Source organism: Glandiceps talaboti, chromosome 3 (assembly GCF_964340395.1).
Source record: "Glandiceps talaboti chromosome 3, keGlaTala1.1, whole genome shotgun sequence".
Taxonomy (NCBI): domain Eukaryota; kingdom Metazoa; phylum Hemichordata; class Enteropneusta; family Spengelidae; genus Glandiceps; species Glandiceps talaboti.
The window spans coordinates 2,189,513-2,216,852 of NC_135551.1; the positions used below are offsets into that span (position 1 = coordinate 2,189,513).

The following is a 27,340-nucleotide window of genomic DNA, read 5'->3' on the forward strand; positions in this document are numbered from 1 at the left end:
AACCCTGGAAAATTTTAATGATGAATGAAATAAACTAGGGATCTAAAATAATTTTGAGTAATTCGAATTTCAATTTTCTATCAAATTTACCAAAAACACTGTCCATAATTGTCAACAACATTCAACTTGTAGTAGACATAACATCGTCTAATATTTTAATTTAACAGTCTATGGACCTCCTTGCAGGTGCAAATTTATTTGTCTCATTTCTCACTCAAAGGCCAGAATATAATGTAAGTACATGATACAATTTACCGAGTGACAGCATTACAATCATATGGTGTACACGTAACTTGACTAATGGCACTGATTGTTCATACAAAATACAGGTAGCATTACAAGCATACAGTGTACACGTAACTTGACTAATGGCACTGATTGTCCATACCAAAATACAGATAAAGATTTACAACCCTGCTGTATGTTGTCTCATATTTACATTTGAAAATACTGCCAATGGTGTTGTAGCACAACTGTACAGTTTTTAAAAATGTTTATCCATAGCTAGTCCATGCTAACAATATGTGTTCATTTGCTGAATGACTATCCAGTTGCCTATCCAACCATGTTGCCATCCTTGCGCGCATGCGATATACGCAATCATTTGGCTGTTGCTATGGGCGTGGTCATGTTGTTAGATATATTTGCATACATTTTTGTTATACGTGATCATTTGGCTGTTGCTATGGGCACGGTCTTGTTGCTAGGCATATTTACATGCATTTTTTAAATATTTATTCATTTGTCTTTCTATTCCTGTTGTTATCTTTGCAATATACATCATCATTTGGCTGTTGCTATGGGCATGGTCTTGTTGCTAGGCAAATTTACATACATTTTTTGAATGTTTATTCAATTGTCTTAATCCTGTTTGTTATCTTTGTGAAATACACCATTTGGCTGTTGCTATGGGCATGGTCATGGTTGCTAGGATATTTACATAGTTTTTGAATGTTTACTCACTTGCCTACCAGATGTTATTTGACCAAAATATACTGCCATTTGGTTGTTGCTATGGGGGTTGTCATGGTTGCTAGGGCCAATTTTGTAAAAATGTTTTGATGAAAATCTGTAGAATAACACTTTTAGAAACATCTCACCAAGTTTCAGACTCATTGAACAAGTACTTTTTGAGATTTGTTTTTGACCAAAAATGAACATCTTTACACCTAATTTGCATATCACTCATGGAAAGTATGCTTAATATTTCTTCAGCCATACATCCCTCGATGCATTCCCATAAAATTTCAGCCCAATGTGCTCAGTGGTTTTGAATTATAGATTTCATTTTTAGCTCTAATTTACATATCACTGATGGGACCATCATGTCATGAACCTCAGTTCAGTTGTGCTAATAAAACTACACAAACATTAGTCATGGTTACACATTTATTTTCTCTCGAAAGCCATAGTTTATTACATCACGTAATTCACCGATTTTTGGGGATAAGTGCTTTGTATAGAACATACCTGCAGAAGATTTACGAACCTGCTGTCCCATGGCTGTCATACATGGTGACATGACATTTTCAAAAGATTCTATATGACTGCAAAGACTACGTTCAAATCCTATCACCGTCAAGGAATTCACTACGTGCCTAAGCACCCAGTGTATCATTCACTTCGTGCCTCAGCACCCAGTATATCATTCACTTCGGATCCACAGAAACTACAATTCTTCGTTCATGGATTTTGAAAAACGTAGAGACAGACAGCATTAAAATGTGACAAAAATCCCAAAATTTGTGAATTTTCAGGAAAATTTAATAGTCTGAAAATGACGATAAATGCACAGATACAGATGTGCAGATGTTTGTTTTCATTCCAGCTGATTGTCACATGTAGTGGCTTTTCGGACGACATCATAAGTTTATGAATTAAGAGAATCGAAATGGCATTTTATTAATATCACTGTGGTATACGATAGAAATGCAGTGGGAAAAAATACCGCCAATGGTGTTGTAGCACAACTGTACAGTTTTTAAAAATGCTAACATGTGAACAATAAGTGTTCATTTGGTGAATGACTATCCAGTTGCCTATCCAACCATGTTGCTATCTTTACGATATATGCTATCATTTGGCTGTTGCTATGGATGTGGTCTTGTTGCTAGGCATATTTACATACATTTTTTGAATGTTTATTCAATTGTCTATTAATCTCCATTGTTATCTTCACAATATATGTGATCATTTGGCAGTTGCTATGGGCGTGGTCTTGTTGCTAGGCATATTTACATACATTTTTTTGAATGTTTATTCAATTGTCTATTAATCCCCTTTGTTATCTTTGCAACATATGTGATCATTTGGCTGTTGCTATGGGCGTGGTCTTGTTGCTAGGCACATTTGCATACATTTTTTTAAAGTTTACTCATTTGTCTTTCTATTCCTGTTATCTTTGCAATATACATGATTATTTGGCTGTTGCTATGGGCGTGGTCTTGTTGCTAGGCAAATTTACATACATTTTTTGAACGTTTATTAATTTTGTCTATTAATCCCTGTTATTATCTTTGTGAAATACACGACCGTTTGGCTGTTGCTATGGGCGTGGTCATGGTTGCTACGGTATTTGCATACATTTTTTGAATGTTTATTCATTTGCCTACCATATGATGTTGTTATTTGACCAAAATATACTGCCATTTGGTTGTTGCCGAGGGCCTGGTCATGGTTGCTAGGGCCAATTTTGTCAAAATGTTTTGAAGAATAACATGCAGAAACATCTCACCAAGTTTCAGACTCGGTGATCAAGTACTTTTTGAGATATAAGTTTTTGACCAAAAATGAACATTTTTACACCTAATTTGCATATCACTCATGGAATCATGGTATGCTTAATATTTCTTTGTCCATACATCCCTAGATACATTCCCATTAAATTTCAGCCCAATCTGCTCAGTAGTTTTGGAATTATAGATTTTTAACCAAAAAGACACATTTTTAGCCCTAATTTGCATATCACTGATGGAATCATCCCGTCAAGGACAAATCTTACTTTACATCCCCTTAAGAATGTTCCCACCAAATTTCGCACCAATCTGCCCAGTAGTTTCTGAGTTTAAGTATTTTGACCAAAAATCAAATTTTTTGACCCAAATCACACATCTGTGATGCGATCATTTTGATTTGAACAATTTCCCAACTAGACACCCAAGGTAATGGACCCACCAAATATCATGGTAATCGGTTCAGCAGTTTTTGAGTTTAAGTTGTTTACACACACACATACACACACACACACAGACAGACAGACAGACAGACAGACAGACAGACAGACAGACGCCGGGCGATCCCTATAGCACTACTATAGCACTACTGAACCTCAGTTCAGTTGTGCTAAAAATAAAAAAGTATTAAAAATAGCAGAATTTTGATTTCCAGAAATAGCTAGTTGTGAATGAGGATGGTGAATTTACAACCTCTGCTAGGGAAGATATGAAGATTTAACATGGTGTGTCCTCTGAACTTGCTTGTCGTGCATTACCACATCGGCAATTTTGACGTGGCGATTTTGCCACCAATATTGATCATACAAAACCAAAACTCCATAAATGAACCACAAAGTACTTTCCCTTTCAAAATGAGGTAATTTTAGAATAAGTATTATCGTTTTTATTGACGACTGACTCTGTCAAAAATCGTCCTCTACAGTGACAGCATACACTTTCAGGCTCGGCAACTTCATGCTTTGTCGACTGAGAGCATCTATTGGAATGAACCATTATGTAGAAGGGGTGCAGAATTTGGATTTGAAATTTACAACCCTGTTTCGAACAAACACTTGTCATTTGGGCGCACAATGCATAGAATTATGACTATAGCACATATTACATCGCTTGTTTGACGTCAATGGTGTCTTTTGAAAAGTGGCAGTTTACTTAAAGTTAAAGTCTCGTGGACTGATTTCCAATATGGCGTCAGTCACAATGCTCATTAACATTTTTTTTTTTTTTTAAATTACAAAAAAAAAATTATCAAGAAAAGAAAAGAAGATGTGCTGACTTGAAATTAACAAATCTGAGTAAGCTATCCTCTGCGCATCAACACACCAGATATCAAAGTAATCTGACAGGTAGTATTTGAGGAGATGATGAAAAGAAAATAGTAAAAAATGGCACAGATCAACTTGGCATGAGCAAATCTGAATAGCCTCCCCCCAAGGAACATGCACACCAAATATCAAAGTATTCTGACTCACTTTCGGAGAAGATGATGAAAATAAACAAGTCATTGATAATGACATAGTCCCCGCTATAATTGGGTTTTAAGGAATTATCACTACTCTGATCACGCAACAACATTTGTGAACCTAAAACAAACAGACTTAGATATGTTGTGTGTGCTTGTTGGACATGGAATATGCCTCCAACAATAAAGGATTGGTTGGGTATGGGGGATCATATCATGATGAAAATGGAGTCTGAGTTATGGCTTTGGACATGGAAAATTCACAAACAAAAACATTGGATCGTATCACGACGAAAATGGATATGCACATGTATGTCATAGAACACTGTCCTAATACCAACTTTAAATGAGATCTGTTCAAGCATGTCCGAGTTATGGCTTTGGACATGAAAATTCGCAAGAAAAATGGCTGCCAGGCAGCCATATTGGATCGTATCACAACGAAAATGGATATGCACATGTATGTCATAGAACACTGTCCTAATACCAACTTTGAATGAGATCTGTTCAAGCATGTCTGAGTTATGGCTTTGGACATGGAAAATTCACAAACAAAATGGCTGGCAGGCAGCCATATTGGATCGTATCACGACGAAAATGGATATGCACGTACATGTCATAGAACACTGTCCTAATACCAACTTTGAATGAGATCTGTTCAAGCATGTCTGAGTTATGGCTTTGGACATGAAAATTCACAAACAAACTGGCTGCTAGGCGGCCATATTGGATCGTATCATGACAACAATGAATTTGCACATGTATGTCATAGAACACTGTCCCAATACCAACTTTGAATGAGATCTGTTAAAGCATGTCTGAGTTATGGCTTTAGACAGGGAAAATTCGCAAACAAAATGGTTGCTAGGCGGCCATATTGGATTGTATCATAAAACAAATTGACGTGCATATGTATGCTATAGTATGTTGCCCCTGTACCAAGTTTGAAAAAAATCGGTCCAGGCATCTCCAAGAAACAGCTGCGGACGGACGGACGGACACACGGACGCACGGACGCACGGACGCACGGACGGACAGACGGAACCCAATCTATAAGTCCCCGTTCCGGACTTCGTCCGCGGGGACTAACAAGCAACCTATTGGTCAGAATAGCTCTGCTGGTTTTTTTTTAATTTTATTTTTTATTTTGGTGACATGTAGAAGTGGTTCAGTTCTTCAGCTCTTCACTATGCAGTTTTGTTTTAGCGATGCCATAAAGTGGTTAGTGGTTTCATATGATGTCTCACTATAAAACACATTTTACACAGAAGTTGGTAATGTATTGTACTTTTATACCATAGTCACCATTTTATAACAAAAATCTACTGTTATGAAAAATTGCACAAAATCTCTGAAAAAAATGACTGGGAAATGCACACAAGAAAAAGAAAAAAAAAGAGGATTTTGAGGTTGGTTATAAATAATTCCAGTGTCTTACAGCTTTAACCCTGGGAAATTTTAATGATGAATGAAATAAACTAGGGATCTAAAATAATTTTGAGGCAATTTGAATTTCAATTTTCTAACAAATTTACCAAGTCAACAACATTCAACTTGTACTAGTTGTAGTAGATATGTATAGGGAAGAAATGTATTAATCGCCATCTTAGTTTCCGTACCGCTACAATCCCAAGTACCCGAAAGAGAGTCATTCTCATCCAATTCAGGGTTTGACACTGGAGTAAAAAAGTCACTATCTCACAGGACTAGTAAAATTGATAACGTAGTAGTCCTGCAAAAAATTTGGTGCTTTCGCTTGTTCACTTAAGCTCTTCATCTCTCTTAGTTTTTGCTCTACTTCTAATTCACTTTTCCAAACCCCATATTTATTTCAAACCCTGTGTTGTAATTGAACTGTCTATTTCTTTATAGTTGTTTGTGCATCATCAACTCCTTACTGTAATTTTATTCTCTTTTTTATGTTTTGGAGCTTCTTCTCTTTTTTTGTTGCTTTCTGTGAGTAGTTTGTCTTAATTGGGGGGGGGGGGAGTAATAAGATATTATGTGGTCTTATTTCTAGCTTAACATTTCTGGTACACATTGATCTAACTACTGCATTTTTAAAAGACAAAAAATTACCTTCCCATAGAGCAAGTCTTTATAGTGTTGTCCTTAGTGCATATTAGAATGTATTTACAACATAAAAATAAATAAATTTGAAGGTTATCAGCAGTTACAGCAAAAATTTGTTACGAATTACATGACATTGTACAAGTCACTTCGTCTATTTTCGTGTCTATGTACTTCCGGGCTGACATAAACGTTAAACGTGATACAGTGGGCCCTATAATTACTAAGAAATGACAAAACCGTTCGCAAAATAAAGTTCAGGATTTTAATTTTTCAAACTGAATATCAATATCCACTACACATTCAATAACTGGTTTCGTGTATTTAGAAATGTGCCCCAAAACATGAACACAGAACACGGAATCGTGTCAGCAGTGTTACTAGCCAAGTTAGCAGTTTCGTTGTAGGCTGTAAGTTGTACTGGTAAAAAAGACGATCATCACATCATGTAGGAAGTACAAAAACATAGAACACGTTGTTTTCTTGCTGAATAAACTCACTGAAATAACAATACGGTCAAATTGCGTCTTTGATTTTGACTGCCACCATTATGATTGAGCTTCACTTAGTTCCGTTGAACGTGGCGTGGCTGGGCCCGGGCGAACGTAGCTCTGGATGTATGCGCTACGATGTTCGACACGTCTTTCTCGTACCGTAGCGCATACATCCAGAGCTAGGGTGAACGCTGACATACAATTTGTACAGCGTTTTTACAAAGGGAGCTCGTCAATAACCTACCAAATAATTAACTCAGAAACGTAGTTTAAATACTAACTGATCTAAAAATTACTGTTTGGAAAAACTATGCATCCGTACATAAATACGAGTGCGACAAAGATTTCAACTTTTACTTGTTACAGTGTGGAGGCCAGCCTTACCATTATTATACACATATCATCGTACAACTAATTTTATTGGCTACATTTGAAAAGTCTCACTTGATTGGCTCACCCTTCGCTATTCCCGTTTTCAAGAGACACCCCGCCAGAATAAAGTGCCACGTAGTACAGCAATGGCGCGAGATCGCCTGTTGGGCGACTTTCCCACCGGGTGTGCTTTTCGAAAACTACACAACACATGATAAGCTTTTATGACACAGAATCATAGAAAATCTACCCCGTTTCCAAACTAATCGTAATTTTATCGTGAATAGACAACCGGAGTTGGTCAAAATAGCAAATTAAAAATCAAATGAATTTTACTATGACCGTGAATTCATATAGCCGGTGGTTTGAATTCTGAGCTCCCTAATATACCTATCGAAAAGACCCTATCCCGCCGGACTACGTGCAATGGGCATTTTAGTGACCTCTCACTTGATCATGAGGTGCATTTACTGGAATGAACCATTCTGTAGGAGGGGTGGAGAATTTTGATTGAAGTTTACAACCCTTTTTCGAACAAATATTTGTCATTTGGGCACACAATGCGTAGAATTAAGACTATAGCACATATTACATTGCTTGTTTGACGTCAATAGTGTCTTTTGAAAAGTTGCACTTTACCTAAAGTCTCGCGGACTGATTTCCAATATGGCGTCGGTCATAATTCTCATTAACATATTCATTTTTTTTTCAAATTACAAAAAAAAAATCATAAAAAATAGAAGAGAAGACGTGCTGACTTGAAATTAACAAATCTAAGTAAGCTACCCTCTGTGCATCAACACACCAGATATCAAAGCAATCTGACTTGAAGTATATGAGGAGTTGATAAAAATGTCATTTTTGGAAAAAAAAATCATAAAAAATTGAAAATGGCACAGATCAACTTGGCATGAACAAATCTGAATAGCCTCCCCCCAGGGAACATGCACACCAAATATCGAAGTATTCTGGCTGTTACTTTCAGAGAAAATAGTGAAAATATAAAAGTTTGACGGACACCTATGATTCACCTATACACTCTATACTCTATACAACCTATACCTAAAGCTACGCTTTCAGCTTTCGCTGACAGCAGAGCTAAAAAAGTTGACAGACAAACCATGATCACTTATACTTCTATACATATACCAACCTATACCTAAAGCTTTCGCTGACAGTGGAGCTAACAAGTGACAATAAATGCACAGAAAGATTGAATAAAAACATCTCCTAAGGATGACCATTTCCATCAAATTTCAACCCAATCACCTCAATAATTTTGGAATTACAGATTTTTTACCAAAAAGACACATCTTTAACCCTAATTTGCATATCACTGATGGGGTCACCATGTCATGAACAATTATTTATATACACCCCTAAGAAAATTCCCACCAAATATCAGACTGATCTGCCGAGTAGTTTTGGAGTTTAATTTTTTTTTTTAACCAAAAATCACATTTTTTGACCGAAATCACACACTAGTGGTAAGATCATTTTGATTTGAACACTTTCCAAACTACACCCAGAGGTAATATACCCACCAAATATGGCAATCAGTCCAGTGGTTTTCGACATATCGACATGTGTACATTTCTTTTCTAGTACCTGTAAACATAATTTAAAAGTATGGCAACAAACACAACAAAGTGTTTGTGATAAGCAATAATTGACCCTGAATGTCAAGGTCAAAGATCAAGCCTAAAGAAAGCTTGCACCTGATAACATGTGGTAAATACTTGATACAAGCCTCTATGTATTACATATTTTTAGTTAATAGTAAGTAGTAAATATTGACCACAAATATGGCCGCCATTTGGTCAGATTTGCAGATGTCACATAACAAAGCGACGTGCATACATCCCACATGGTATGTCGCCATTCTGGCCAGTTTGAAAGAAATCAGATATTGTATGCAAGAGAAATGACATATTACAGACACACAGACAGTCACATGGACAGAGGGATGAACAGAGCCTACATGTTGGATGTATACAGACACTACAATATCACTTTGTGATATCACCACAGTGGATGTATACAGACACTACAATATCACTTAGTGATATCATCACAGTGGATGTATACAGACACTACAATATCACTTAGTGATATCATCACAGTGGATGTATACAGACACTACAATACCACTTTGTGATATCACCACAGTGGATGTATACAGACAGTATTACAGGCTATCTGATTACCATCAGTTCACAATAACAAGTAGTAATTCCAGTATGTAACATGTCAGAAAATAGGTTACAAATATAAATTCTGATATCATATTTGAAGAAAACTGTAGAGAACATTTAGTTTATTACTATGCCATAAACACAATGTTTAAGTTGCTCATAAGCAATGTAGATGAATGATGGAATGTTACCTATGTCTATATTGGTCTATGTCGGAATCTTTCCTTCTGTCTCTGTCTCTATGCTTTTCCCTATTTCCATCCCTGTTCCTGTCACGATCACTGTATCTCTCTCTGTCCCTATCTTTGTCTCTCCCTCTATCTTTGTCTCTATCCCTACCCCTGTCTCTATCCCTACCCCTACCCCTGTCTCTATCTCTATCTCTATCTCTGTCTCTGTCTCTGTCTCTGTCTCTATCTCTATCTCTGTCTCTATCTCTGTCTCTGTCTCTATCTCTGTCTCTTTCTGATTCTCTTTCTCTTCTTCTTTCTTTTGCTGCATGAAAGTCGTCATCACTTGAGTCATCTCTGTGTTTTCTGGACATGTGTTTTTCCTACAGGAGAAGACACTGTAATATCAGGTATGTGATAAACATGTAACATCAGGTATGTGATAAACATGTAATGTCAGGTATGTGATAAACATGTTATGTCAGGTATGTGATAAACATGTATTGTCAGGTAAATGATAAACATGAATTGTCAGGTATGTGATAAACATGTAATGTCCGGTATGTGATAAACATGTATTGTCAGGTATGTGATAAACATGTAATGTCAGGTATGTGATAAACATGTATTGTCAGGTATGCGATAAACATGTAATGTCAGGTATGCGATAAACATGTAACATCAGGTATGTGATAAACATGTAATGTCAGGTATGTGATAAACATGTAACGTCAGGTATGTGATAAACATGTAACGTCAGGTATGTGATAAACATGTAACGTCAGGTATGTGATAAACATGTATTGTCAGGTATGTGATAAACATGTATTGTCAGGTATGTGATAAACATGTAATGTCAGGTATGTGATAAACATGTAATGTCAGGTATGTGATAAACATGTAATGTCAGGTATGTGATAAACATGTATTGTCAGGTATGTGATAAACATGTAACGTCAGGTAAATGATAAACATGTATTGTCAGGTATGTGATAAACATGTAATGTCAGGTATGTGATAAACATGTAATGTCAGGTATGTGATAAACATGTAATGTCAGGTATGTGATAAACATGTAATGTCAGGTATGTGATAAACATGTAACGTCAGGTATGTGATAAACATGTAATGTCAGGTATGTGATAAACATGTAATGTCAGGTATGTGATAAACATGTAATGTCAGGTATGTGATAAACATGTATTGTCAGGTATGTGATAAACATGTAATGTCAGGTATGTGATAAACATGTAACGTCAGGTATGTGATAAACATGTAATGTCAGGTATGTGATAAACATGTAATGTCAGGTATGTGATAAACATGTAATGTCAGGTATGTGATAAACATGTAACGTCAGGTATGTGATAAACATGTAACGTCAGGTATGTGATAAACATGTAACGTCAGGTATGTGATAAACATGTAATGTCAGGTAAATGATAAACATGTATTGTCAGGTAAATGATAAACATGAATTGTCAGGTATGTGATAAACATGTAATGTCAGGTATGTGATAAACATGTATTGTCAGGTATGTGATAAACATGTAATGTCAGGTATGTGATAAACATGTAACGTCAGGTATGTGATAAACATGTAACGTCAGGTATGTGATAAACATGTAATGTCAGGTATGTGATAAACATGTAACGTCAGGTATGTGATAAACATGTAACGTCAGGTATGTGATAAACATGTAATGTCAGGTATGTGATAAACATGTAATGTCAGGTAAATGATAAACATGAATTGTCAGGTATGTGATAAACATGTAATGTCAGGTAAATGATAAACATGTAATGTCAGGTATGTGATAAACATGTAATGTCAGGTAAATGATAAACATGTAATGTCAGGTATGTGATAAACATGTAATGTCAGGTAAATGATAAACATGTAATGTCAGGTATGTGATAAACATGTAATGTCAGGTATGTGATAAACATGAATTGTCAGGTATGTGATAAACATGTATTGTCAGGTATACAATAAACATGTAATGTTTGAACCATGACTGTGCATTAGTCAACCCAGCTGTATAATTGGGAACTTGGTAGGATAGAGGTTGCAACATGAATGCTTTAATCCTATGTGCTTATAAAGGCTGCAATGGATTGTATGTTCCCCAGGGAGTTGAGGAAGTATCAAGGGATGTTGTGCTGTGATTGATCCATGCCAGGGGTAATAATTGTGAGCGCCTTGAGCTGTCAGGAGGAAAGGCACATTATAAATTAACAATGATGACTGTAAGTTGACCTACCTTGGATCTTTCAGGATCTCTCTCTTCACTATCATTTCTTTTCCGTTTCTTTTTCTTGGGTTTGTGACTTGGTTCATCTTCCTCTTCAAAGACTAAATCATAGTTACTATGGTAACATTGAAGTTAAAGGAAAGAAATGAAATTGAGAAGTCCAACTTAATACTGATTTTGTTGTGAATGAAACACTGATTGCTGTCAATGTATTTATTTCTAAGCTGGATTGATGCAACAGTATTTTGCTGTTGTATGGGGGAAAATCATTGAAATACTAACACTCAAATATTCAATGTTAACCTATTTTTTCTTGTTCAACTCATTCAACTGAATAAAAAAACACCCCTTATGTGTATCAAATCATATTATTTAAAAAAAAGAATGGAAAGTTTATGTCATTTTACGAAAATTGATGATTTTTTAGAAATCGGCCCATGGACTAACATGGCTAGCCATGGTATCATGAACTCTGATACAAAACATCAACACAATAACAGCAAACTTACAACTACAATGACAGCATATAACAATGAAACAATTTAGTTTAATAATGATTGATACTTTCAAAATTGATGAAAGGTTTCAAAATTACATAACTTTCTCTTGTACTACATGTCAAATTTAGTACATGTATTGTCTAGTTTCCCCTTGCCCTACATGTAAATACAGCTACCTGACATATCCTAAAATGCCATAGTGCCAAATATTTCATGTGCCAAAATCAATATTTTCACAATATAATATTCACATAGGACAATTAATATGTATTCTGACATGCAAACACACACACACACACACACACACACACACACACACACACACACACACACACACACACATATACATTCATGCACAAGCAAACAAGATGGTAGAATGGTTAAGAGTGGATGGCTTGTAATCTGTACATTGCTGGTTGTAGAGTCATGATGGTTGAATGGTTAGAGTGGTTGGCTTGTAATCAGTACATTGCTGGTTGTGAAGACTTGATGGTTGAATGGTTAGAGTGACTGGCTTGGAATCTATAGATTGCTGGTTGTGGAGTCAAGATGGTTGAATGCATGGTTAGAGTGGTTGGTTAAATCTGCAAGTTGCCACTTCATACCCACTGCAGCATTTGTTACTGAATGGCTAAAATCCTTGGGCAAGATTTGAACAACCGTACCACCATTGTACCCCAGTCAACTGAGTTGAGGATCTAAATAAGGATCTGATTGGACAGAGGTCTTGTTTGGGATAATATCATTTCATCCTCATGAAAAGAGGCAAACACCTAGTATGGATATCATTATATATAATGCCTTTGTAGTAACAACATTGATGTTTTGGTGTGATTTCAGTCTAAAAGGATACTCTTGTTTAGTTGACTTATTCTTGACTACATAGCGTTGACCTTTATTTTGCTTCTCCATCTCAGCCTTACTGGTGCCTACAAGGAAGAAATATGATTACCAAGCTAACACAAAATATGATTACCAAGCTAACACAAAATATGATTACCAAGCTAACACAAAATATGATTACCAAGCTAACACAAAATATGATTACCAAGCTAACACAAAATATTACATGTACTGTACAGACTGACTGTTAATCATTACATGTACTGTACAGACTGACTGTTAATCATTACATGTACTGTACATACTGACTGTTAATCATTACATGTACAGTACAGATTGACTGTTAATCATTACATGTACAGTAAAGACAGACTGTTAATCATTACATGTACTGTACACACTGACTGTTAATCATTACATGTACTGTACAGACTGACTGTCAATCATTACATGTACTTTACATACTGACTGTTAATCATTACATGTACTGTACATACTGACTGTTAACCATTACATGTACAGTACAGACTGACTGTCAATCATTACATGTACTGTACATACTGACTGTTAATCATTACATGTACTGTACAGACTGACTGTTAATCATTACATGTACAGTACAGACTGACTGTTAATCATTACATGTACTATACAGACTGACTGTCAATCATTACATGTACTATACAGACTGACTGTTAATCATTACATGTACTATACAGACTGACTGTCAATCATTACATGTACAGTACAGACTGACTGTTAATCATTACATGTACTGTACATACTGACTGTTAATCATTACATGTACAGTACAGACTGACTGTTAATCATTACATGTACTGTACAGACTGACTGTTAATCATTACATGTACTATACAGACTGACTGTCAATCATTACATGTACAGTACAGACTGACTGTCAATCATTACATGTACTATACAGACTGACTGTTAATCATTACATGTACTGTACAGACTGACTGTTAATCATTACATGTACAGTACAGACTGACTGTTAATCATTACATGTACTGTACAGACTGACTGTTAATCATTACATGTACTGTACAGATTGACTGTCAATCATTACATGTACTATACAGACTGACTGTCAATCATTACATGTACAGTACAGACTGACTGTTAATCATTACATGTACTGTACAGACTGACTGTTAACCATTACATGTACAGTACAGATTGACTGTCAATCATTACATGTACTGTACATACTGACTGTTAATCATTACATGTACTGTACACACTGACTGTCACTCATTACATGTACTGTACACACTGACTGTCAATCATTACATGTACAGTACAGACTGACTGTTAATCATTACATGTACTGTACAGACTGACTGTCAATCATTACATGTACTGTACAGACTGACTGTTAATCATTACATGTACTGTACAGACTGACTGTTAATCATTACATGTACTGTACAGATTGACTGTTAATCATTACATGTACAGTACATACTGACTGTCAATCATTACATGTACTATACAGATTGACTGTTAATCATTACATGTACTGTACAGACTGACTGTTAATCATTACATGTACTGTACAGATTGACTGTTAATCATTACATGTACTATACAGATTGACTGTTAATCATTACATGTACTGTACAGACTGACTGTTAATCATTACATGTACTATACAGATTGACTGTTAATCATTACATGTACTGTACAGATTGACTGTTAATCATTATATGTACTATACAGATTGACTGTTAATCATTACATGTACTATACAGATTGACTGTTAATCATTACATGTACTGTACAGACTGACTGTTAATCATTACATGTACTGTACAGATTGACTGTTAATCATTACATGTACTATACAGATTGACTGTCAATCATTACATGTACTGTACAGACTGACTGTCAATCATTACATGTACTGTACATACTGACTGTTAATCATTACATGTACTATACAGACTGACTGTCAATCATTACATGTACAGTACAGACTGACTGTTAATCATTACATGTACTGTACAGACTGACTGTTAATCATTACCTGTACTGTACAGATTGACTGTTAATCATTACATGTACTGTACAGATTGACTGTTAATCATTACATGTACTATACAGACTGACTGTTAATCATTACATGTACAGTACAGACTGACTGTCAATCATTACATGTACTGTACAGGTTGACTGTTAATCATTACATGTACTATACAGACTGACTGTTAATCATTACATGTACTATACAGACTGACTGTTAATCATTACCTGTACTGTACATACTGACTGTTAATCATTACATGTACTGTACAGATTGACTGTCAATCATTACATGTACTGTACATACTGACTGTTAATCATTACATGTACTGTACAGACTGACTGTCAATCATTACATGTACTATACAGACTGACTGTCAATCATTACATGTACTGTACATACTGACTGTTAATCATTACATGTACTGTACAGACTGACTGTCAATCATTACATGTACTGTACATATTGACTGTTAATCATTACATGTACCGTACAGACTGACTGTCAATCATTACATGTACAGTACAGATTGACTGTCAATCATTACATGTACTGTACAGACTGACTGTTAATCATTACATGTACAGTACAGGTTGACTGTTAATCATTACATGTACAGTACAGGTTGACTGTTAATCATTACATGTACTGTACAGACTGACTGTTAATCATTACATGTACAGTACAGGTTGACTGTTAATCATTACATGTACCGTACAGACTGACTGTCAATCATTACATGTACAGTACATACTGACTGTTAATCATTACATGTACTGTACATACTGACTGTTAATCATTACATGTACTGTACATACTGACTGTTAATCATTACATGTACTTTACATACTGACTGTCAATCATTACATGTACTGTACAGATTGACTGTTAATCATTACATGTACCATACAGACTGACTGTTAATCATTACATGTACTGTACAGATTGACTGTTAATCATTACATGTACTGTACAGATTGACTGTTAATCATTACATGTACTTTACATACTGACTGTTAATCATTACATGTACTATACAGACTGACTGTTAATCATTACATGTACTTTACATACTGTCTGTCAATCATTACATGTACTGTACAGATTGACTGTTAATCATTACATGTACTGTACAGACTGACTGTTAATCATTACCTGTACCATACAGACTGACTGTTAATCATTACATGTACTGTACAGACTGACTGTCAATCATTACATGTACTGTACAGATTGACTGTCAATCATTACATGTACTGTACAGACTGACTGTTAATCATTACATGTACTATACAGACTGACTGTTAATCATTACATGTACCATACAGATTGACTGTTAATCATTACATGTACTGTACAGATTGACTGTTAATCATTACATGTACTGTACATACTGACTGTTAATCATTACATGTACTGTACATACTGACTGTTAATCATTACATGTACTGTACACACTGACTGTTAATCATTACACGTACTATACAGACTGACTGTCAATCATTACATGTACTGTACAGATTGACTGTCAATCATTACATGTACTGTACAGACTGACTGTTAATCATTACATGTACTATACAGACTGACTGTCAATCATTACATGTACTATACAGACTGACTGTTAATCATTACATGTACTGTACATACTGACTGTTAATCATTACATGTACTGTACATACTGACTGTCAATCATTACATGTACTGTACATACTGACTGTTAATCATTACATGTACTGTACAGATTGACTGTTAATCATTACATGTACTATACAGACTGACTGTTAATCATTACATGTAAAGTACAGACTGACTGTTAATCATTACATGTACCATACAGACTGACTGTTAATCATTACATGTACTATACAGACTGACTGTCAATCATTACATGTACCGTACAGGTTGACTGTTAATCATTACATGTACAGTAAAGACTGACTGTTAATCATTACATGTACTATACAGACTGACTGTTAATCATTACATGTACTGTACACACTGACTGTCACTCATTACATGTACTGTACAGACTGACTGTTAATCATTACATGTACTGTACAGATTGACTGTCAATCATTACATGTACAGTACAGATTGACTGTCAATCATTACATGTACTGTACATATTGACTGTTAATCATTACATGTACTGTACAGATTGACTGTCAATCATTACATGTACTGTACATACTGACTGTTAATCATTACATGTACTGTACAGACTGACTGTTAATCATTACATGTACTGTACACACTGACTGTCACTCATTACATGTACTGTACAGACTGACTGTCAATCATTACATGTACTGTACAGACTGACTGTTAATCATTACATGTACAGTACAGATTGACTGTCAATCATTACATGTACTATACAGACTGACTGTCAATCATTACATGTACTATACAGACTGACTGTTAATCATTACATGTACTGTACACACTGACTGTCACTCATTACATGTACTGTACAGACTGACGGTCAATCATTACATGTACTGTACAGACTGACTGTTAATCATTACATGTACAGTACAGATTGACTGTCAATCATTACATGTACAGTACATACTGACTGTCAATCATTGCATGTACTATACAGACTGACTGTTAATCATTACATGTACTGTACAGACTGACTGTTAATCATTACATGTACTGTACAGACTGACTGTTAATCATTACATGTACAGTACAGATTGACTGTTAATCATTACATGTACTGTACAGACTGACTGTTAATCATTACATGTACTGTACATACTGACTGTTAATCATTACATGTACTGTACATACTGACTGTTAATCATTACATGTACTGTACAGACTGACTGTTAATCATTACATGTACTGTACAGATTGACTGTTAATCATTACATGTACTGTACATACTGACTGTTAATCATTACATGTACTGTACAGATTGACTGTTAATCATTACATGTACTGTACAGATTGACTGTCAATCATTACATGTACAGTACATACTGACTGTCAATCATTACATGTACTATACAGACTGACTGTTAATCATTACATGTACAGTACAGATTGACTGTCAATCATTACATGTACTATACAGACTGACTGTTAATCATTACATGTACTGTACACACTGACTGTCACTCATTACATGTACTGTACAGACTGACTGTCAATCATTACATGTACTGTACAGACTGACTGTTAATCATTACATGTACAGTACAGATTGACTGTCAATCATTACATGTACAGTACATACTGACTGTCAATCATTACATGTACTATACAGACTGACTGTTAATCATTACATGTACTGTACAAACTGACTGTCACTCATTACATGTACTGTACAGATTGACTGTTAATCATTACATGTAATGTACAGATTGACTGTTAAAGGTGATTCAAAATGCTCACATTCACTATCGCTAATTTGCTAGACTACATGTTTGTGAAATGCATGCTGGTTTTAAAACTTTTCAAAAGCGTCTGCAAACACCTTAAAATGACCTTTTTTCAGTCACTTCCCTTCGGATTTACTTCGAGAGTTTTCGGGTATTTCCGGTCCCACCTAGACCACGGGATTTTATGACGTCATAAGGAGACATGGATAGCACGTAGCCTATGACGAGCGTAGTCACTAGGTGAACAAAACTCAACAGCATTGTGAAAAAATACATTGCTAGTGGTTGTAACAGACATCAGTAAACAAAAACTACACTCTACATGTCTTATTAACCAACATTTACCGATATTTACTCACACTTTCTGCATAAATGCTAAAATATTATCTCCCCATATTATGGCAAAATAAATCAAAACGGCTAGACTACAGTGTAGATATACATAAACACTTGTAATGTCGCTCGCGTGTTTCAATTTATTTATCTGATTTTTTTTATTATTTGCCGAGGAGAAGCATTACAATATCTTCGACAGGCATGGCGTGGACAGCATATTATAGCTCACTATACTCGACTATACTCACTGATGTGGCCTTTTGAACGGTGCATTTAGCAACAAAGTAAACATATTTATCTTGAATAAATATACTAGCTATTAGATTGCCATATCATCAGCAATAAAATTGTAAAGAATTGAGGAAATTTCGTGAGTTTAGTGTTGTCATTAACATGACTTTAGCAACTCGTCTGGAAGAAAACTTGTATGGTTTCCCTTGTTGCGATATCACTTAACTTAATGCAACAAGCCTATTTAATATTCATTAGAAGAATTCTGTAACGAATCATGGTATTCGAAGTGTACAGTTTAGGAAACCAACAAATCAAATATCGCGATGTGTTCATGATATCAAATATGATTGGACAATATTGACGTCGGCAATCAAGGTCGTGACCCCAGCACATGGTTATGAAAGAAAGCCTGCAACTAGATACTTGGCTAGCCACGTCCGGTCCCGTTTCTCAGGGTTTGTGTTGAAGTTAGAGACGTTATTTCTGTACAACTTGAAGAATTTTACAATATATCTGATTGATAAATATGGATTACATCAACACGTGGATAAATTTAACCTGACACGAATGTGCGCTGTGCTCTCCCGATTCCATACGTATGTACATTGTACATACACTGCTTCAGCTTTGATCGGCGGAACTATCCTAGTATGAGCTTACTGCCGCAGCCGCGGTGACTGCACAAAACTTGACAACACTACCCCTCTACCGATATATAATAATCACCTGTATACCGTGATAAAAACAAGCAATAATTCGAGTCCCCAACAAGTCGATGAGACCTACTTCTGTTCTGTCCGATCCGAATGCGAATGGGTTTCAGACTCGGACTAGAGTATTACGCCCTAGACAATAATATATGTAAACTTGTGTTCACAAGCCAAACATGTGACAATACAAGACCACAACGAAAACTGTGAAAAATTTACAGGTCAGTCTCATTTTATATATGGACAACAAAATTAGGTCGGTCACAGTTCCATTTACATGATGCAATGACTCGGAGCGTACTTCCATATGCTCGGAGCAAATCGAATCAATTAGTGTATTATGGGACCAACAAATATATTGTGGCACATGTCCCGATACGCCTTCTTGAAGTTTCCCATTGGTATTCTAATAGCTAGTATATTTATTCGAGATGAAATATGTTTACTTTGTTGTTAAATGCACTGTTCAAATGGCGACGCGAGTACAATTGGGCTAAAATATGCCGTCCTTGGCCCGGGATGCCGTCAAACGTCACGACGGTATCGTAATGCTTCTTGTCGGCAAATAATAAAAAATCAGATAAATAAAAGTCAATGAATGTGAAACACGCGACATTACAAGAGTTTATATATATCTAGTCTAGCCGTTTTGATTTATTTTGCCATAATATGGGGAGATCATATTTTAGCATTTATACCCACAGACACTGCCAATTAGTTAGAAAGTTTGAGTAAATATCGGTAAATGTTGGTTAATAAGACATGTAGAGTGTAGTTTTTGTTTACTGATGTCTATTACAACCACCGGCAATGTATTTTTTTCACAATGCTGTTGAGTTTTATTCACCTGTTGACTACGCTCGTCATAGGCTAAGTGCTAACCATGTCTCCTTATGACGTCATAAAATCCCGTGGTCTAGGTGGGACCGGAAATACCCGAAAACTCTCGAAGTAAATCCGAAGGAAAGTGACTAAAAAAAGGTCATTTTAAGGTGTTTGCAGACGCTTTTGAAAAGTTTTAAAACCAGAATGCATTTCACAAACATGTCGTCTAGCAAATTAGCGATAGTGAATGTGAGCATTTTGAATCACCTTTAATCATTACATGTACTGTACATACTGACTGTTAATCATTACATGTACTTTACATACTGACTGTCAATCATTACATGTACTGTACAGATTGACTGTTAATCATTACATGTACTATACAGACTGACTGTTAATCATTACATGTACTTTACATACTGACTGTCAATCATTACATGTACTGTACAGATTGACTGTTAATCATTACATGTACCATACAGACTGACTGTTAATCATTACATGTACTGTACACACTGACTGTCAATCATTACATGTACAGTACAGATTGACTGTCAATCATTACATGTACAGTACATACTGACTGTCAATCATTACATGTACTATACAGACTGACTGTTAATCATTACATGTACTGTACAAACTGACTGTCACTCATTACATGTACTGTACAGATTGACTGTTAATCATTACATGTACTGTACAGATTGACTGTTAATCATTACATGTACTGTACATACTGACTGTTAATCATTACATGTACTTTACATACTGACTGTCAATCATTACATGTACTGTACAGATTGACTGTTAATCATTACATGTACCATACAGACTGACTGTTAATCATTACATGTACTGTACAGATTGACTGTTAATCATTACATGTACTGTACAGATTGACTGTTAATCATTACATGTACTGTACATACTGACTGTTAATCATTACATGTACTTTACATACTGACTGTTAATCATTACATGTACTGTACAGACTGACTGTTAATCATTACATGTACCATACAGACTGACTGTTAATCATTACATGTACTGTACAGATTGACTGTTAATTATTACATGTACTGTACAGATTGACTGTTAATCATTACATGTACTGTACATACTGACTGTTAATCATTACATGTACTGTACAGAATGACTGTCAATCATTAAATGTACTGTACAGACTGACTGTCAATCATTACATGTACTGTACAGATTGACTGTCAATCATTACATGTACTGTACAGACTGACTGTCAATCATTACATGTACTGTACAGACTGACTGTCAATCATTACATGTACTATACAGACTGACTGTTAATCATTACATGTACTGTACAGATTGACTGTTAATCATTACATGTACTTTACATACTGACTGTCAATCATTACATGTACTATACAGACTGACTGTTAATCATTACATGTACTGTACAGACTGACTGTTAATCATTACATGTACTGTACAGAATGACTGTCAATCATTACATGTACTGTACAGATTGACTGTCAATCATTACATGTACTGTACAGATTGACTGTTAATCATTACATGTACTGTAAAGACTGACTGTCAATCATTAAATGTACAGTACAGATTGACTGTTAATCATTACATGTACTGTACAGATTGACTGTTAATCATTACATGTACTGTACAGATTGACTGTCAATCATTACATGTACTGTACAGACTGACTGTTAATCATTACATGTACTGTACAGACTGACTGTCAATCATTACATGTACTGTACAGATTGACTGTCAATCATTACATGTACAGTACAGACTGACTGTCAATCATTACATGTACAGTACAGACTGACTGTTAATCATTACATGTACTGTACAGATTGACTGTCAATCATTACATGTACAGTACAGACTGACTGTTAATCATTACATGTACAGTACATATTGACTGTTAATCATTACATGTACAGTACAGACTGACTGTTAATCATTACATGTACTGTACAGACTGACTGTCAATCATTACATGTACTGTACACACTGACTGTTAATCATTACATGTACTGTACAGATTGACTGTTAATCATTACATGTACTGTACAGACTGACTGTTAATCATTACATGTACTGTACAGACTGACTGTTAATCATTACATGTACTGTACAGACTGTTTATCAATCATTAAATGTACTGTACAGACTGACTGACTGTCAATCATTAAATGTACTGTACAGACTGACTGACTGTCAATCATTAAATGTACTGTACAGACTGACTGACTGTCAATCATTACAGCAAGACTTACCTAAATTATATTTTTGTTTTAGTTTAGCAACAGACTGGCTGAAATCAACATGGATCCTCCTGTCATCAATTAAGACATTGTCCATCTTGAAAAAGGCCTCTTCACAATCTTCCTCCTTTAAACCAAATAAAATTCATATTAATTTAATCATTAATTCCTGACTGGATCAAAAGTCTGTACTTTATTTTCACTCTACAACTGCGTGACAGTGTAAAATGCTTTCCTGTACTAAAATATTTGGCACATTCATATATATTAACCTTCTTAGATGAAAACCATTTGTACAAGTATTATTTTGTATTTTTGTCAATTAATGAATGAGATTGTGGTACACCTTGGTGAAATTGGAGATTTGTATTACTCAAAACAGGGTGTGAATATCATGTGATTGTCATGTGATCATCATGTGATTGTCAATGCTTTACATCATGTGATTGAAAATGCTTTACATTATGTGATTGTCAATGCTTTACATCATGTGATTGCCAATGCTTTACATCATGTAATCATCAATGCTTTACATCATGTGATTGTCATGTGATCATCATGTGATTGTCATGTGATCATCATGTGATTTTCAATGCTTTACATCATGTAATTGTCAATGCTTTACATCATGTAATTGTCAATGCTTTACATCATGTAATTGTCAATGCTTTACATCATGTGATTGTCAATGCTTTACATCATGTGATTGTCAATGCTTTACATCATGTGATTGTCAATGCTTTACATCATGTGATTGTCAATGCTTTACATCATGTGATTGTCAATGCTTTACATCATGTGATTGTCAATGCTTTATATCATGTGATTGTCAATGCTTTATATCATGTGATTGTCAATGCTTTACATCATGTGATTGTCAATGCTTTACATCATGTGATTGTCAATGCTTTACATCATGTAATTGTCAATGCTTTATATCATGTGATTGTCAATGCTTTATATCATGTGATTGTCAATGCTTTACATCATGTGATTGTCAATGCTTTACATCATGTGATTGTCAATGCTTTATATCATGTGATTGTCAATGCTTTACATCATGTGATTGTCAATGCTTTACATCATGTGATTGTCAATGCTTTACATCATGTGATTGTCAATGCTTTATATCATGTGATTGTCAATGCTTTACATCATGTGATTATCAATGCTTTACATCATGTGATTGTCAATGCTTTACATCATGTGATTGTCAATGCTTTACATCATGTAATCATCAATGCTTTATATCATGTGATTGTCAATGCTTTACATCATGTGATTGTCAATGCACTACATCATGTAATTGTCAATGCTTTACATCATGTGATCAACAATGCTTTACATCATGTAATCATCAATGCTTTATATCATGTAATTGTCAATGCTTTATATCATGTGATTGTCAATGCTTTATATCATGTGATTGTCAATGCTTTACATCATGTGATCAACAATGCTTTACATCATGTGATCAACAATGCTTTACATCATGTAATCATCAATGCTTTATATCATGTAATTGTCAATGCTTTACATCATGTGATTGTCAATGCTTTGCATCATGTGATCAACAATGCTTTACATCATGTGATCAACAATGCTTTACATCATGTAATCATCAATGCTTTATATCATGTGATTGTCAATGCTTTATATCATGTGATTGTCAATGCTTTGCATCATGTGATTGTCAATGCTTTATATCATGTGATTGTCAATGCACTACATCATGTGATTGTCAATGCACTACATCATGTAATTGTCAATGCTTTATATCATGTGATTGTCAATGCACTACATCATGTGATTGTCAATGCTTTACATCATGTGATCAACAATGCTTTACATCATGTGATTGTCAATGCTTTACATCATGTGATCAACAATGCTTTATATCATGTGATTGTCAATGCTTTACATCATGTGATTGTCAATGCTTTACATCATGTGATCAACAATGCTTTACATCATGTGATTGTCAATGCTTTACATCATGTGATTGTCAATGCTTTACATCATGTGATTGTCAATGCTTTATATCATGTAATTGTCAATGCTTTACATCATGTGATTGTCAATGCTTTACATCATGTGATCAACAATGCTTTATATCATGTGATTGTCAATGCTTTACATCATGTGATTGTCAATGCTTTATATCATGTGATTGTCAATGCTTTACATCATGAGATCATCAATGCTTTACATCATGTAATTGTCAATGCTTTATATCATGTGATTGTCAATGCTTTACATCATGTGATTGTCAATGCTTTACATCATGTGATTGTCAATGCTTTACATCATGTGATTGTCAATGCTTTACATCATGTAATCATCAATGCTTTATATCATGTGATTGTCAATGCTTTACATCATGTGATTGTCAATGCTTTACATCATGTGATTGTCAATGCTTTACATCATGTAATTGTCAATGCTTTATATCATGTGATTGTCAATGCTTTACATCATGTGATTGTCAATGCTTTACATCATGTGATTGTCAATGCTTTATATCATGTGATTGTCAATGCTTTACATCATGTGATCAACAATGCTTTACATCATGTGATTGTCAATGCTTTATATCATGTGATTGTCATGTGATCATCATGTGATTGTCAATGCTTTATATCATGTGATTGTCAATGCTTTATATCATGTGATTGTCAATGCTTTATATCATGTGATTGTCAATGCTTTACATCATGTGATTGTCAATGCTTTACATCATGTGATTGTCAATGCTTTATATCATGTGATTGTCAATGCTTTACATCATGTGATTGTCAATGCTTTATATCATGTGATTGTCAATGCTTTACATCATGTAATCATCAATGCTTTATATCATGTGATTGTCAATGCTTTACATCATGTGATTGTCAATGCACTACATCATGTAATTGTCAATGCTTTACATCATGTGATCAACAATGCTTTACATCATGTAATCATCAATGCTTTATATCATGTAATTGTCAATGCTTTATATCATGTGATTGTCAATGCTTTATATCATGTAATTGTCAATGCTTTATATCATGTGATTGTCAATGCTTTACATCATGTGATCAACAATGCTTTACATCATGTGATCAACAATGCTTTACATCATGTAATCATCAATGCTTTACATCATGTAATTGTCAATGCTTTATATCATGTAATTGTCAATGCTTTATATCATGTGATTGTCAATGCTTTACATCATGTAATCATCAATGCTTTACATCATGTAATTGTCAATGCTTTATATCATGTAATTGTCAATGCTTTATATCATGTGATTGTCAATGCTTTATATCATGTGATTGTCAATGCTTTGCATCATGTGATTGTCAATGCTTTACATCATGTGATTGTCAATGCTTTACATCATGTGATTGTCAATGCTTTACATCATGTGATTGTCAATGCACTACATCATGTGATTGTCAATGCACTACATCATGTAATTGTCAATGCTTTATATCATGTGATTGTCAATGCACTACATCATGTGATTGTCAATGCTTTACATCATGTGATCAACAATGCTTTACATCATGTGATTGTCAATGCTTTACATCATGTGATCAACAATGCTTTATATCATGTGATTGTCAATGCTTTACATCATGTGATTGTCAATGCTTTACATCATGTGATCAACAATGCTTTACATCATGTGATTGTCAATGCTTTACATCATGTGATTGTCAATGCTTTACATCATGTGATTGTCAATGCTTTATATCATGTAATTGTCAATGCTTTACATCATGTGATTGTCAATGCTTTACATCATGTGATCAACAATGCTTTATATCATGTGATTGTCAATGCTTTACATCATGTGATTGTCAATGCTTTACATCATGTGATTGTCAATGCTTTACATCATGTAATCATCAATGCTTTATATCATGTGATTGTCAATGCTTTACATCATGTGATTGTCAATGCTTTACATCATGTGATTGTCAATGCTTTACATCATGTAATTGTCAATGCTTTATATCATGTGATTGTCAATGCTTTACATCATGTGATTGTCAATGCTTTACATCATGTGATTGTCAATGCTTTATATCATGTGATTGTCAATGCTTTACATCATGTGATCAACAATGCTTTACATCATGTGATTGTCAATGCTTTATATCATGTGATTGTCATGTGATCATCATGTGATTGTCAATGCTTTATATCATGTGATTGTCAATGCTTTATATCATGTGATTGTCAATGCTTTATATCATGTGATTGTCAATGCTTTACATCATGTGATTGTCAATGCTTTATATCATGTGATTGTCAATGCTTTATATCATGTGATTGTCAATGCTTTACATCATGTGATCAACAATGCTTTACATCATGTGATCAACAATGCTTTACATCATGTAATCATCAATGCTTTACATCATGTAATT

At 34.7% G+C, this 27,340-nt stretch overlaps 1 protein-coding gene across 1 annotated transcript in view; it reads right to left on the reverse strand.

Annotated features, from left to right (window-relative positions):
* Window positions 1–9,512: 9,512 nt before the first annotated feature.
* The window catches only part of LOC144432657 (peptidyl-prolyl cis-trans isomerase-like 4), a 57,747-nt gene continuing 39,919 nt past the window's right edge, over window positions 9,513–27,340 (reverse strand). The window contains exons 10-13 of the mRNA XM_078120923.1: window positions 22,929–23,043; window positions 13,104–13,179; window positions 11,760–11,865; window positions 9,513–9,878 (exon numbers count right to left, since the gene is read on the reverse strand). Of these exons, the coding sequence (XP_077977049.1) occupies window positions 9,513–9,878; window positions 11,760–11,865; window positions 13,104–13,179; window positions 22,929–23,043 (663 nt within the window). The remainder of the gene's footprint in view (window positions 9,879–11,759; window positions 11,866–13,103; window positions 13,180–22,928; window positions 23,044–27,340) is intronic.